At 37.8% G+C, this 15,792-nt stretch overlaps 1 protein-coding gene across 2 annotated transcripts in view; it reads right to left on the reverse strand.

Moving 5' to 3' along the window:
• The window catches only part of LOC122062267 (protein S-acyltransferase 24-like), a 15,757-nt gene extending 835 nt beyond the window's left edge, over positions 1 to 14,922 (reverse strand). The window contains exons 1-12 of one of the 2 annotated variants that reach the window (XM_042625900.1): positions 14,328 to 14,922; positions 13,723 to 13,863; positions 8,389 to 8,501; positions 5,570 to 5,649; positions 5,254 to 5,417; positions 4,215 to 4,305; positions 3,967 to 4,066; positions 2,394 to 2,451; positions 2,123 to 2,200; positions 1,922 to 2,020; positions 418 to 496; positions 132 to 280 (exon numbers count right to left, since the gene is read on the reverse strand). In XM_042625900.1, coding sequence (XP_042481834.1) covers positions 132 to 280; positions 418 to 496; positions 1,922 to 2,020; positions 2,123 to 2,200; positions 2,394 to 2,451; positions 3,967 to 4,066; positions 4,215 to 4,305; positions 5,254 to 5,417; positions 5,570 to 5,649; positions 8,389 to 8,501; positions 13,723 to 13,863; positions 14,328 to 14,597 — 1,422 coding nt within the window. In that variant the 5' untranslated portion in view covers positions 14,598 to 14,922. Of the gene's footprint in view, positions 1 to 131; positions 281 to 417; positions 497 to 1,921; positions 2,021 to 2,122; positions 2,201 to 2,393; positions 2,452 to 3,966; positions 4,067 to 4,166; positions 4,306 to 5,253; positions 5,418 to 5,569; positions 5,650 to 8,388; positions 8,502 to 13,722; positions 13,864 to 14,327 lie in introns of both variants that reach the window. The other variant, XM_042625899.1, reaches the window with a different exon arrangement.
• Between the last annotated feature and the right edge of the window lie 870 nt (positions 14,923 to 15,792).

Here is a 15,792-nt window from a genome sequence, read left to right on the forward strand (position 1 = left end):
CCCCCCCCCAAAAAAAAAAAGGGCCTAAATCAATAAAGTAGCTTTTGCATTCTTGATTCTTCAGCTACATCTAACTGTCAATACAAAATAAAAAAGAAACTACTACATACTACTAGAAGGTTTCCACATACCTGTGAAGCCTGTACAACAGTCAAGACTGCGACACCAAAGAAGAGGAAGAAGTCAACAATCAGAAATGACAAGGACCCCACATGGTGAGTGCCAGCATGATTAATCCATGCTCCGAAAGAAGATGGAGCTGTTGGATCCATCAAGACTCCTGCATAAGGAACAAGTTTTAAATGCCTTTAAGTGGGCAAAGCTGACAGTACTGCTAAATTAAATTATTCAGCAGGGATAAAAGGAATATGGGGGCAAGGGTGCTTAATACGAGGAGTAGTTCAAGAGGTCACATACTTGTAAAAGCGACAACACCAGTAATCAGCATTGCAGATATTTCTAGAGCAAGAAACATGAAGAAATCCCATTTATTTTTCTGCATCGATAAATAGATACCAAATTGGTTAGACTACGAACCAGAGAAAAATTACATCATTTTCCATATTCAAAATCAGAAAAGGTAACCATCTGTAGATCCTTAGGATAGTCTACCCACAGCACAAATAGACATGGTAACCAAGCAATGAGGAGGAGCCAACCATTCAACAAACACCAAGAAAGCTCCCAATGCCAATATTTCAACCACCAGCTGATTGTGACCTTCTAAGTGGAACATTCTTCCAAGTGCACTTTCACATATTGTGGAGAAGGATTCCAGTGTATAGATTGAGCTTCTGTAAATTTGGTTACTTATTTTGATTTAATATCGGCACCCCTTTTCCCAAATGGTTAGGATAATTTATTAAATTCTGTTCACAGCACAAAACCAACATCATCAGCCCTCAACCCCTAAACATAGTTCATGATGAAAATGCTCATGGTACACTCTCCTTTGGATCGAGCTTACGGTCACCCCCTCCAATCAGCTTTGTTCGAGGTCATACTTGATAGTTGATACAAGGCCTAAGCTATGCATGTCTTTCCCACCACTTCTCATAGAGTCATTTTAGGTCTGCCCCTGACTCTTTTAGCTACTTCAATCCTAATCAGATCATCTTATCCATACCAAGCATCCAAGGCCTCCATTGAAAATGGTTATGCCAACTCTAACGACTTTCTCGTACTTTATCACGTATCGAAGCTACTCCCAAATCAGCTCTAATATGATCATCCTTTATTGTATCCTTCTAGTTTTGCCACAAATCCATTTCAACATCCTCATCTAAGCTATACTGAGTATATCTATATAATGCTTCTTAATTGCCAACATTTTGCACCATACATCCTAGCTAGTGGTATGATTATCCTATAAAATTTTCCTTTTACATCTTAAGGGAATACGTCGATCACACAACACGTCGTGCTTAGCGGGGCTGTCAAGAATTCGTTATCTCATTCCTCCTTTCATATAAGTAGGTTGGGTAATGGATTGTCCTGGTGGTGGATGTAATGCATATAGGACGCTTTCGCTTGACCGATCTACATGGTACCTTATTATAGCCTGTAGCTATAAGCTTGTGGCTGATTTGTAAGGGTGCGTCAGGTTGACATCCAACACTTATTATAATTAACCATAACCTGTCAATCTTTTTGCATAGATCCTTGCGCATGTGCTTGCTTGGAATCTCTATGTACATGAAGTTGGGATAAGGTTTTGGATGTTGTTGTTGTATACTGATCACACAACATTCCATTCGCATCTCTCCAATTCATCTATCCTAACTTATGGTCCCCCATATGTTCCATCCAACCCCCCCCCCTTCTTTTTTGGAGGAATGGGTTCCACCAATTCTAGAAGATTGAAATGGTGCATGAGAAAAAGTAGATAAGTTGGAAATGCAAATTATGCGTGTTAAAATACCTTGCCAATACAATTTGAAACCCAAGGGCAGTGATGATCAAATTGTTCAACGCAACGATCACAGGTAGAGCAGTGTTTTGAACGAAGAGGCCTGACAATCTAAATAACAAAGCGAAGAGAAAGTAACTACATATATTAGCCGGGAGTAAAAAAATATGTATCATAGAATCAGCCACACATGAGGTATTCAGGATATGGCACCTTGCATGTGGCACAGAGCTGAGACCAATTCCCAGCTAGCAAAGCAGGATGACCAATCTCAATCTTCAATAAAGGTTCCTATTGGAGTCATAAAAGGAGAAAAAAGACTGTAAATTGTTCTGGAAGGGATAGGAGGAAGAAAGAGTAACCAAAATATAGAAGCAAAAAGACACAGAAAAGAAAAAGGCAGTCCATTTAAAGCATAAATGAAGTCTGCTGCCGAAAACTCATAAGAAACTCTGAAAAAAGAGGGGAAATGAATAAAACTCACGTCATCTTTCAGATTCTGGGAATCACGTGAATTCATTCTGATATAACCTGGATCCTTCCTATAAACAAACACAATCAGACAAAATGAGTCCCTGCAAGTGTAAGCATGATTTGTGTACATTATCAGAGTAAAGTTCTAAATAGTTCCCATGTGCAACATTGAACTACAAATAAAAGCAGCAAAGGATAATTTTCCCATGCAACACATGTTTGATTTTTCTTTATCTATTTCTATTCCTACAAAACCATGGTTCTTAGGAAATAAATTGGATAGGGATTTGAACAAATCCCAGCCAAACCCATCTAATCAATGACAGATAGACAGACACTGAAAGAAACGGATGAGCCACTGTGAAAAAATTCAATCCACCAGGTGATACAGTTTGGACCAGCCGTTCAATAACATTCAACTTTAATCTGGGTCAGTGCAGTCTCGATTGAGATCCAGATCTGAGATCATTAAGAATATGTACTGAACAGCATAAATGTACTGATTTGATCAGAGAACTTATTTTTCTTAGTGATAAAAAAAAAAAAAGACAGATCAGAAGAGTGAAATAGAAGAATTTAACAACACAAACACTCCCGTTGTCAGCCCCATTATCTATAGGTCCAACATGTAAAGATAAAATTCAACTCAACTAAAACATTTTCAAATGAAATGTACTCTGTTACACAGATTCTATTCCGTAATTCAACTCTATAGATCTAACATGTAAATATAATGGTAAAAATTGTACATTTTACCATCAGGTAAAGAGTAAGCAATCAATATAACTTGACAAGAAAAGAAAAAGGCAGACGACATTAAGAAAAGTCATCATTAAATGTCCTAAATATAAACCACAAGTCCGAAATATTAGAAAACATGAAACGGTACTTGTAAACATTCTCTTCACCAGTCATTAGAAAGCATTCAATCTAATAAATAAGCAACAAAAGATGCAGCAGGCATTCATAAATTGGGGGTGCTTAAATAGCTCAAAACATAAAACTTCTTTACCAGAAAGTAAAAAGTATGCTTATAGATATCTACAGTGAATTACAAAAACTATAACCAAAGTTATGTACTTGTAAAAATTTTCACCATTTAAAGAAAAGAATACGTAGAAATCTGAAGTTGATGAAATTAGAAGCATTTACAGGGGGAAAACACTTTCAGGTTTCCACCCTCGGTTTTCCACAGAGGTAACTAGAACACATATATGATGACCTCTTCAGACTTTGAATAGAAAATTAGTTAACTACTTTTTATTGTGCTTCAGCCTAATTCTTGGATAATTAAATCAGAAACCCACATGACTGTGTTACATCTTTGATGATGCAAGGTAACATACAATTCAACAACCAAAACTAGATTAGTTCTTTACATGTCAGTAATGACTGAAATCCAGATATTTGCATATAATGGCAGTACAGAAACCTCAATCTATTTAAGTCAATAAACAGAAAAGGAGACAAAGAAAAAGGAAAATAAATACAAATAAAATCCGTCTGTCGTCATAATCTTCCAAGGTATTCTAACTTTTTCTCACCACTAGTCAAGGTATAATATCAAATGGTCAAGAAGATACCTGCTACACCGGTAAAACATCACTAGACCAGCAGTCGCAAGAAAAACACCCAACCATGCAAAAAGCCCAAATCCAGGTGTTAACTTCGGCAGGTTTGATGCTGCGGCCAAAGCAACAAAGGAATAGCTATGATAAGTTCATTGGATTGACATTTAGAATGCATATAGTAAATTCTTACAAGCAACATCAAAGCATTATACCCATGATGACTGAATGAATATAGGTCACTAGTAACATAGGTATTATACACCAAAGTACAGGTGCAAGTCCTAGCTTTGAAATTTTCCCTAGGCGGCTGTTTCCATCACATCGTTTATCAAACAACCTTTTGGCATTCCCCTGAAAAATTGGGCACATAAGAAAATTTCATTAAACTCTACAGAAGATAATTTAGGTGAAATCAACAACACACCCCCATCCCAGATCTCCTTGAAAAAGCAATAATGCATTTCAAAGTTCAAAGAGAGGTTGAAAGATTCTCTTGATAGGCTATTGCTCATAAGATATTTCAATCAACTTCCTGAGTTTTGAGTTAGCTTAAAATTGTTAGACAATGATTTGTGTGAGCTTAAATGTCTATAACAATTTGCAACATTTGTTTGAACTTTTATTTTCTATGTCAGCCTACATACACATGGGGCAACTGCTGCAATTCTTACATTAGTGCATGACCAGAGAAGACTAACAAGTGAAAAAATTTAAATACTGTGCATTCCAAAGTCCAAACAGGTTTCTTTTATCTGGAATTAACTCTGAAAATCAGGAAGCATCAATAAGATCCTTTTCTCTTCTATAAGAATCATTATTTTATTAAAAGGGAAACAAGCCACAAGAAGCCGTGCCAAAAAAAGAAAGGCAAGATGTTACCATTCCATACACAGCTACCCTGTACAAATAGAGAAGCCCAATAGGCTCTGATATCAGAAACAATCAAAATAGGGAAAGCTTTACCAGTAGAAGTCAATAAAATGATATCATCATTCTCTAAAGTCCTCTTTTATAGTTATCCCTTTTCTTTCCTTCACCTTTTTCCTTTTCTTGAAAAAATGTAGGGATAAGGCTGAATTGAGTTGAGTTGAGTTGTAAAGATAAATGGCATAAAAAATTATTTTCTTTATAAATGCACTTCTCAAGGAGTTTCTACCAATCTTATATAATGGGTCAGCAGATACTGCATGCCGGCATATGGTTCTCAGAATCAAGAAATATTCCAATCCCAACATTGAATATTGGAAGACTTAACACAATAATACCAAAAAATATTAAGTGCTATTCTAGAATACCTACAAGAAAAAAAGCAATTTGTCGGTGATTCTTATCAGAAGCAAGCTGTGCTGGTGTAAAGCCAGTGTTATCAGTCACCATCAAGTCTTCTTTCTTCCCTGCCTGCACTAACACTGTGCATGCCTCTAGGTTCCCCCGAATAGCAGCCCAATGTAGGGGGGTACAACCTAATGAAAGGTGGAAACAAGGGTAACACTATTCACAGGCAAGATGAAAACAAAGAAAGTAGAAACTATCTTCCCTAAAGCAGAAAAATGCAGTAATGACAGCTCAGGAAATAACAGGTTAGCTTATTACGAAACAGAGATCGCAATATTACCCTCTTTATCCTGTCGTCCCCTATACGCATCCAGAAATAGAAGAAGTCGTATACAATCAGCAAAACCTTTATAGGCAGCCCTGTGAAGTTCAAAAGAACCAAAAAAGTCATTTCAGCTATACCATAATGCACAAATATAATGAAGGCAATCATTGATGACCATAATTATGGACCAGTGAAATGTTAACGAGTAGTTTAAACCAAACTTTAATGAGTATAATATATTAGTGTATGATAGGCATGTAATAGCACCCAAGATAAAGTATGACTTTCCCAGAAAAGAAGTAAAGCTTAGAATAGAATTAGTGTTCATATGATGTGCATGTTAACGTACATATACCCATTTCTAGAGAACAGTAAGTCCACCCATTAGTTCCAAAATACCAGGGGAAAAAATATGTCTATTATTTAACTTAGCCATAAATTATATTTCATTTCTACAATATCTAAATACAAATATATAGTTACTATAGGATTTTGAAGCGTAATATAGATAAGTTGAGTGTCGCAGAGATGAGCATGTTGAGATGGATGTGCAGCAAAACTAAGAGAGACAGACTAAAGAATGACCAAGTTAGAGCTGATTTGGGAGTTGCCCAGATTCAAGACAAGCTCCAAGAATGTCATTTAAGGTGGTTTGGACATGTCCAACGGAGGCCTTGGGATGCTCCAATGTGGAGGTGTGATCAAATCCGGATGGATGGAGCTAAAAGGGCTAAGGGCAGACCTAAGATGACCATTGATGAGTTGGTAAGGAAAGACATGCAGAGGTTAGGCCTTGATCCTAGTATAGCATCTAATAGAGCTGTATGGAGGACAAAGATCCGTGTTGCAGATCGTTTGTAGATGGGATGTCCTGGAAGTGTTGCTTTGCTTTTTCCTTTCTTTCTCTATTTCCCTTCTTTCCTTTCTTTTTCGTCTTCCCCACTCACAGATCGATGTAGCCGACCCAATTACTTGGGAAAAGGCTGGGTTGTTGCTTGTTATAGATGTTCTAAAATTGTCACTGGTTTTTTCAATGTCCAAACCCAACTACACTCAAATGTATAGCATACATACTTTTCCTTTTGTCTCCAAAGCTAAAAGTGCAGCTTTCATGTTACAATAGTTCTACTAGAGGAAACCAGGAGGTGAACCATGATGCATAGGAGGATTAGGAGCATGGAAGCCCAAGGTATTTAAAGATAGAAGATAACCAGAATTTCAACGACAGCCTAACCCACCTATCCATTCAAGCCTTAGAATATGCTTAGACTATTTTAGGGGATATATAAAGGAGATGAGAATGTTAAGATGGATGTGCGAGAAAATTAAGAAAGATAAAGTAATGAATAAAAGCATTAGAGTGGACTTGGGAGTTGCCTCAACTCATGATAAAATTCAGGAAAGTCATTTGAGATGGTATGACCATGTTCAACAGAGGCCATTGGATGCACCAGTAAGGAGAAGCAATCTGATTCATGTTGAAGGATGTAAAAGAGCTAGGGGCGGGCCAAAAATGACCATAGGAGAAGTGGTGAGGAAAGACATGCACAGATTAGGCTTGCTCCAAGTATGGCATTGAATAGAGTAGATTAAAGGTACATGATCCAGGTAGCAGACCCATCTAATTGTGTTCTACTTCGTTACTATTTTTATGATTTGTTTCCTTTCACTTTTACTTTTCCTTTTCCCAGCCCTTGCTTGGATCCAAGTTGCCGACCCCATTAAGTGGGATAAGGCTTTGTTGTTGTATTATGCTTCATGTTCCAATATATTCTGAATTCTAAAATCTTGTGAGAGAGCCAAAAATTACATTTATCAATTATCAGAAAAGAAAATTTTGTACAATGTGTAGTGTTGGTGTATGATGTCTTGTATTCCGCCATAGTTTAATCCAGGGAGTATTGGTGCAGCGCCTCGATAGGCAGGATGGCGGTCCCCCTGCATAGCTGGGGTGTAGGGGAGGCGCAGCCCCCCGTTCGAATTTTTTATTTAAGGGTAGTCGTGTACTTTCCGGATTAGGGTTTTTTCGCTATATATTTATAGCGAGGGTTTCTTTCTTTGTAATGCAAGCAATACTGAGAGGTGTGAGGACGAGCGTTGTAACCCTATTCTCCATTGATAGTGAAGCAAGATCTCATCTTACCGAGGACATAGGCAACCTTGCCGAACCTCATAAATCTATGTGCATTGTTTGTTCTGTTTTTCCATTATCTTCTGCATTGTTTTAGGGTTGCGTTTCTACAAGTTTCATAGTTCATGATGTTGTCCAATGTCTAGTTGTCCATGACAGTTGCAGGTCCAGACGGTATTTTCAAAAAACCTTCAACTTAATTATCAAGAGTCCTGATAACAATAATTCAAGAGGTCTTATCTTTTAGGCTGGCTAGGTATTTCAACCACATTATATTACTGGGGCATGATTAAAGACACAGTTAGCAACACCGATGTGGATGGGGCAGAAAGAGCATAGTTATCAAGGTGTCACCTAGGCAACAAGGCGATTCAGCCTGGACTGACACCTTGGTCACGCCTCGCTTTTTGACCATCCTCGGTCACCTTGGTTGCCTTCTCGCCTTGAAAACTATGAAAAAAAAAGTTCACACAAGCAATCCAGAAGGTCTGTCCAATAGACAATCTGGATCACTCATGTCATCACTCCAAAGAATTAAGACAGGTCATCTACTGAAGAGACTCATCCCAGCTGGGAAACCTTTCCCCACACTAAAGTGTCGCAGGCAGAAAGCATATAATTTAAGAAAATTAATTGAAAGTAGCCAAGCCAAAATATTATTATTCACCCGAAAAAAAAGTAGTAGTTCAATACTGTAAATTACCAATGTAGAGGGCTTCTTCCATCGTTATCAGGAACATCAGGATCAGCGTTCCATTTTGTAACAATATGATAAAGGAAAGCTGTTTGACCATATTGTGCTGCAACATGAGCTGTCTGCATCAAAGTGAAATTAAAGATGCAACTGGTGCTTGGAGACTTTGGCAGTAAAATGCCTCGAAAATAAAGAGAAAATGAAAGTAAAGTCATTGAACAAGAAAAAATGAAGGATTCATTCTCCTCCAAAAATATATAAACAATGAATGGGCTATGGAAAGCATAGTTAGATTTCGAAGTTCCTAAAAGAAACTTGTACCCCCTCCCCTCCCCCAAAAAATAAATACACATTATTAACCTTGTTGGCAGTGAATTGATCATGATCATTGAATCGACACGACAAGTCACAAAATCCTAAGCAATTAAATGAGACCAATATGTGAGAATCATCTGACAGGATAGGACTTAAACCAAAGAATATCCCAAAAGTGGCTGTATGGCGTGGACTATATTTAGCACAGTAAAATGAAGAACGCAAATATCCTGTTAAAATATGATGTTCATGAACAAAAATAAAACGCACATCTTTGTGACAACTAACCAAGTATCCAGCAGTTTTATAAACCCAAGCAAAACAAAATCAGAAGATCAGAGACAAGAATTCCCCAAGTGCATCATTTGTCTACTAAAGAACCAATCATGAATCATACAGTTATAGCAAGATACAGTTAGCTACAGAGAAGGGCAAGAGTAAATGTATGAACAATCAATGCCAAGCATCTATGCAGGAGTAAACGTACAAACTATCGCCTCCTTTCTTTTTGGTAATTAATAAGAATCCAATGAAATGAATATGCAGGCTTTTTGGGAACTGGTCACTACAATAGAAGTTATGGCAAAATACAAGGAAATATTCCACACATACGGTGACATACACACACACACACACACACAGAGGAAAAGAAAGAGTAGACAATACCCCAAAATAGATGACTACATTAAGATCCATTCCCCAAACTCCTCTGCCAAGGATACCCCACAATTAGCTAAAGAATCCACAATGTCGTTGGTACACAAGGCCTCCACTGGGGAAAAAAGTCTAATCTTGAGCCAAGAAACACCTAAGGCGCTAGCCTCATTGCAGTATTGTGGTTGCCTCCAAATGAAAGTATGTTCAGACTGAACTCAACCGATCAAAGTCAAACTGTCAAAGAGAATCACTTCATGTGAATCTCTCATGAACCCTAAGATGATACTAAGAAGTTTTTTTTTTTTTTTTTTTTTTTTTTTTTACTGATGAAATTTGCCACCACAATGAGCATCAACATAGTGAAAAGAACATCTCTTGTTAAGTCTCCAAAATCCCCACCTATACCAGAAAATGCAAGATCCCACAAAAAAGAACGAATGTCCAAGAGGTGCTTTGTTGGACCTTAAATTGCCAAGAAATAGTTCAGTTTTTTATTTTTCAAAGATAGAAAGGACATGCACAGATTAGGGCTGACAACTACTATAGCTTTGAATAGAGTTCAGTGGCAAAAGAGAATCCATGTAGTTGATACCATCTAGCTGGGATAAGGCTTAATTGAACTGAGCTGAATTGAATTGAGTGAGACAGGTCAAGAATAAGGTCTATGGAATGGACAAATGACCTCCCCTTCTCCAAAGCAAACAACCTCCGCCACCTCCCAGAATAAGCAAGAATAAATAATGCAAAGTATCATATCTTTAAAGATCATATGAAGAAGAAACCCAACATCTAGCAGCAAACAATAAGTGACGTTCTGACTTAAACACAGCCATGTGTTTGGCTTTTGACCATAGTTTTTAAGGCACTGCTAAGGCGTGATGCGGTCTAGAGATGGTAAGGCAATGCTTTGCCTTACGTGAAGTGGCTATGGCGGTCAACTTATAGCATAAGGTCCTATAAGGCGTCATAAGTGATGCCTTAGGACACTTACGACAAAAGTGGTCGCCTTATGGGTTTTTTTTTTTAAAACACATTTTAAAATTGCTTGATGAAGATTCCAAATATAGATTTTATATTGGTAGATGTATGGTTTGTTAACACTTGAGATGTATGGGATCAGCTTTACTCCACCAAAATAACCAAAACAAACAAAACAAAACACAATTCACAAACAGGGTTTGGATTTTGTCAAGGGTTTTGAGAAAGAGCTTTGAGAAGGAATCAAGGAACAAGGAAGAACCACAGATCCAGGTGACCATTTTGCTCCGACAGCGGTGAGCATACTCCAGCGAACAATCGTACCCCCTCTACAGGTATTTTTTTTTTTTTCAATAGTATTTCTTGTTCATGTAGAGCTACAGTGAGTGGGGTTTTTTTTTTCTTCTCGCTTCTTTCTTCTTCTTCTCAGTTTTTTTCTTCTTCTTCTCGCTTCTTGCTTCTTTCTTCTTCTTTCTTCTTCTTCTTCTTTCTTCTTCTTCTTCTGTTCTGCACTTCTGCAACTACTGATACAATACTTTTTTTTTTCTTCTGTTCTTTGGATGAGCTCTGCTATCTCTTTTCTTTTTTTCTTTTTTTCTTTTTTTTCCCTTCTTCACATCTTCTTTCTTCTCCCTTGTTTCTCTTTCTTATTCTGTTCTTCATTCTTCCTCTATCCTGCAACTTCTGCAATCTGCATACCATACCTTTTTTTTTTCTTCTTCTTTCTTCTTCATTTTCTTCTGTTATTCCTGTGGTTATGTTTTTAATTAATTAATTCAATATTTCAATATGCTTATAGCCTCTTATATGCAGCTATATATTAGTTTATTAGTTATTACTGCCTAGTTTATTTTGTTAGATTGCCATTAAGTAGGTCATCAGTTGGACAGTTGCTGAATTGCATTTTGTTCTTAATATGCCCTATTTTGATTTCAATTTTTAATTCTGTTTGCTAGTTCTCAGCTCTAGTTTAGTCAGTGTTTTCAAAAGCCTAAAGCAAATCAATCATCTATTGTCTTTCTTCAACATTATTCTATTTTGTCTAATGTGTAAATGTGTAATAGGATTCAACTAGGATTTGAGCCAAATAGATTAGCTTTATAAAAAAAATTACACAGGAACGCTTTAGTCAATAAGGCGACGCTTTATGCCCACCTTATCGCTAAGGCCCTCCGAAAGACCCTCAAACGCCTCCGTCGCCTTACCGCCTTAAAAATTATGCTTTTGACACACAAAAGTTGCCATTGGAAATGCCCACCTTATCGCTAAGGCCCTCCGAAAGACCCTCAAACGCCTCCGTCGCCTTACCGCCTTAAAAATTATGCTTTTGACACACAAAAGTTGCCATTGGAAATGCCAATCATGAAAAAGTTGATACAGTGACACATTCATTTAGAGTTAATTGACATGTTTACCTTTTTAAATACATTATAATGAAAAATTATTGTGCAACAGTATTAGCTGCAAATGAGGAAGAAAGTACGTTAAGAGTTTTCCTTGTACATTGGCACCATCACTCCAACAAATGTGTCTGGGATGTATTCATCTTCCAAAGATTTGAGTGTCCTCATCATATAGCCCAAATGCACAGAAATAAGGTGCATAGAATTTACAATTTCGCTTCAGCACCTGTGATGTGATTACACCAATACTAGAAACTCCCTTGGAGTTTTTAGTGACTAAAAACCAACCCATAACCAGAATTTATTTATTAACAATTAAAGAAAATAGAATAGAGTCTTCCTGAACCCCAAAAGTTCTTCAACGGCCATCTGAGACTTTAAAGTTGCAGACTATTACTATACAGGCTAGGCACGATTGTCCTGCTGAATGAGACCAGAGGAATAAAAATTCTCGAGCCACAGTAGAGAGAATAGCCTACTGGCTGGTTAAAAAGATAGGTTTCTATTTTTCTGTATAACTAAATGACCCGTGTTTTGTCGTTAAGCCTGAAGGAGATCACTACATTAGAAATGAGAATTCTTTCATTACGGACAAATAATGATATAGACCACAAAAATTGGTATAATTATATCCAGACATATCGTTTCCTTGAGTGCGAGAGAAAACAAACCCATCCAACATGATCAGGCATAATTCTTAATAGAAAGTGATGAGAAATCCAGTAATGGTTTGACCTTGGCTATGGTACTGAATGTTTTCCAATGGCTTCAAATTCTTCAGTTCCAACAGTGTAGAGGTTCATCACTGTTCTTTAGGAAAAAATGCCAACATGTAATTTATTACTCCTTTTCATACTACCACAACCAATAGCCAGTTGATTAGCACACTCAGATCTTCATGCAACATCAAACTCTTTTGTCGACAAGGTTCAAATGTCTATTTGTAGACATACTGCAGCTGGAAACATATTTATCTTTATCTACTCTCTTTTCACTCTTTAGACAGTGTCTCCAGGGCTGTTCTTATTTCTGTATGGTCTAAATCTCTTCTCTGCTTTGCTCTAGCTCACGAAGTTAGATCTGTTTCTTCTTTTATTCAATATATCAGTAAAGCAAATCCCCATTTCAGTGATAGTCCTTGTATTTCATTCTAACTTAAACAGCACATCAATTTTTCAACATACAGAGGACAAAAGGCATTACTTAAGAGTCTAGAGAACAAGACCCCGGCCATTATGGAGTTCTGCTGCTACTACATCATGCAGAAAAATCAGATCAAAGCAAAAGCATAAGCTATGAACTAGAAAAAGCAACAATCAAAAATGGAGATTGGGGATAGATAGACAGACCTAGAGAGAAAGAGAGAGTTGTTCAAAAGCTGATTGGTTACAAATACCGTCCAAGTGCAGTCAAAAGGCAACCATGTCAAACAAACAGAATTGACAGAGCCACCTCCTATACCTTGCCATATTAACCACCAACAGGTTTTCATACCCATACACTTACAAACTTGCTCAGATTGAAAAGGAGTTGAAAATGTACACCGAAAGTACAGTGAATGTCCCAGCATCACCTTTCACCACAAAATTGTCCATTTTCGGACTCCAAGATCAAACATCAGACCAACCATAAGGCAATGTTGATGATATGCAGCAAATCATATCATCATCCAAGCAAACTGATGAAGGTGAAAAAAAATTAACTCTGTACAATTGAAGAGGCTTTTTTTTTTCAATAGTCACCAAACTATGCCTTTCAATCTGAATACCAACATCCTCCACTTTTATACAGACGACCATGGCTAACGGATGCACACATGCTCACAGGTCATAAAAAACTGGAATATCAGTAGCCCTATTCATTGGTTGTGTTTAATCATGACACTTACTCCTTAACCTTGTACAGAACATATCTCAATGAACTATCCATCACCAAATTCAAGTCCAACAACGATTGGAAGAAAGAGGGGGACGGGGCGGGGGAGACTAACCTGATAACCATATAAATCAGCAGCATCCACACGAGCACCCTCCTGGAGTAATAGCTCAGCGACCTGGATTGCTCCCCGCACGGCACTCCAATGGAGTGCTGTTTGCCCAGTGTGATCGGCTGCATTGACATCTCCTCCTCGCTGGAAAATGAAGGGGAAAAAACTATAAAACATTGACAGTGACTGTAAAAACAGAAAATAATTGATATTGATATTGTTTGCTTTTAAGTTACTATATCGAACCGAAAGCAACACGAAAGGCTCGTCTAATTAGTCGTAAATTAAAAACCAAAAATCAACATTGAACTGCCATATCTAAAGTTCAACTAGTGATTACTATGGGCCGAAAAGGGAAGAAGCAAAATCCCACTACATAAGATCACGAATCAAGGGAAATGAGCAGGAAAAAGTCAACTTGCTAAAATCTTCCAAAAGATAAGTAAAAAGAGGCGGGACTTAAAAACAAAATACAGATTAAAGAATGAAGAAGAAGAAGAAGAAGAAGAAGAAGAAGAAGAAGAAAGTGAATTCAGCTGCAAATTCGAACATTAAATCAATAGAGGCCCAATGTGAAGAAAATATCAAAGTAGAATCGGATCCAAAACCTCAATAATATACTGCGCGGCCGCGGTCCTATTGTTCAAAGCCGCCCACTGCAATGCATAATACCCAAGCCCATCTGCCTCACACACAGAACAGCCTTCGCCCTCCACCAACCTCTGCAACTTCTCTAAGTCACCGTATGCCGCTGCAGTGAACACATCATTCCGAAGAATCTCATCGCCTGCTCCGATGGCGGTCGTCTCCGTCGAAAGTCCACTGTTCGAACCCGTCTGGCTTTCTCCTTCATCAACGACCTCGATCTCGGATGCCATCTCTATTCAGAGAATTACGCCAATTCATCAAAGGAGGTCAAACATTATTGCAATCCAAGAGAGGGAATACTTTGATTCGTCTCTTACATCACCTCTGTTTATTCAAATTTACAGTGTCTAGGGTTTCGTCGAAGGAGGGAAGAACCAGACACAGGTATGGGGAAAGATGGACGAAAGCCGCCTTCCGTGTTGACTGGGGTGGTTTGTTGGGTCCCTCTCTCTCTCGGATTTTTTCTTTTTTTTAAGGCAAAACGGAAAACCAGAAAATCAGAAGCCCAACCAGTTAAAAGTTAACTAATTGACATATCTGCAAGTGGTTTTCGGGTTGATGAATTATCGCATAATTGTTACCCTTTTTTTTTTTTTGGGTGTGTGAGGAAGGGGGGGGGGTGGGAAGGTGGGATAGTGGACCTTCGCACCAAACGTTCAAAAGAAAAAAAAAAAAACCTTCGCAACAAAAAATAAAATAAAAGGTCAACCCAGTAAAGTGTAACGTTTCCAACGGATTTGAGTAAGGAGAAAATCTCTCAGTGAAGTTACGTAAAAAAATTGTGTATGGAGCCTATAATATTACATGGACCCAACAGCCTATCCAATGATAATCAAGAGGTATACCACCCTTAGCGACGAATAACACCCCAAATATCCTCAATAGAAGGAAAATTTTATTATTTTATAAAATCAATCATATTTGAGTTTTTCTTCACCCCTTGATCAAGGGGATTAGGGGTGCAAGTTTGGCCCTGATGGTCCGAACCTACCCTTGGCCACCCTGATCCCAAACAAGTATCGATCCAAAAATTTTGGCCCTGAGGGTCAGCCCGACCCTGAGTCAGGGTTATGGCGGGTAAGGGTTAATGTCTTTGGCCCGCCTAGCCCACCATGAACCCGGCCCTGATTTTTTTACCCTAACTTTTGGCCTAACTTGGCCCTGGTTTTTTCCCCTAATGTTGACTTTCGATTTTTTGTTTTCTGAGGATGTTCTCCTCTTTGTTTAACATGACAAGGGTTTTGAGATCTTTAGATTATTTGTCTTATTAAGATGATTTCTTTTTTTATCATGACAAATAATTGAAAATTTTTGGACTATTTGCTTTCTTAGGATGATCTCCTCTTTGTTTACCATAATAGTTGGAGTTATTTGTATTGTTTGAATGTTTGCATTAAGATGTTCGACTCATGACAAGTAATTTGT

Source organism: Macadamia integrifolia, chromosome 2 (genome assembly GCF_013358625.1).
Source record: "Macadamia integrifolia cultivar HAES 741 chromosome 2, SCU_Mint_v3, whole genome shotgun sequence".
Taxonomy (NCBI): domain Eukaryota; kingdom Viridiplantae; phylum Streptophyta; class Magnoliopsida; order Proteales; family Proteaceae; genus Macadamia; species Macadamia integrifolia.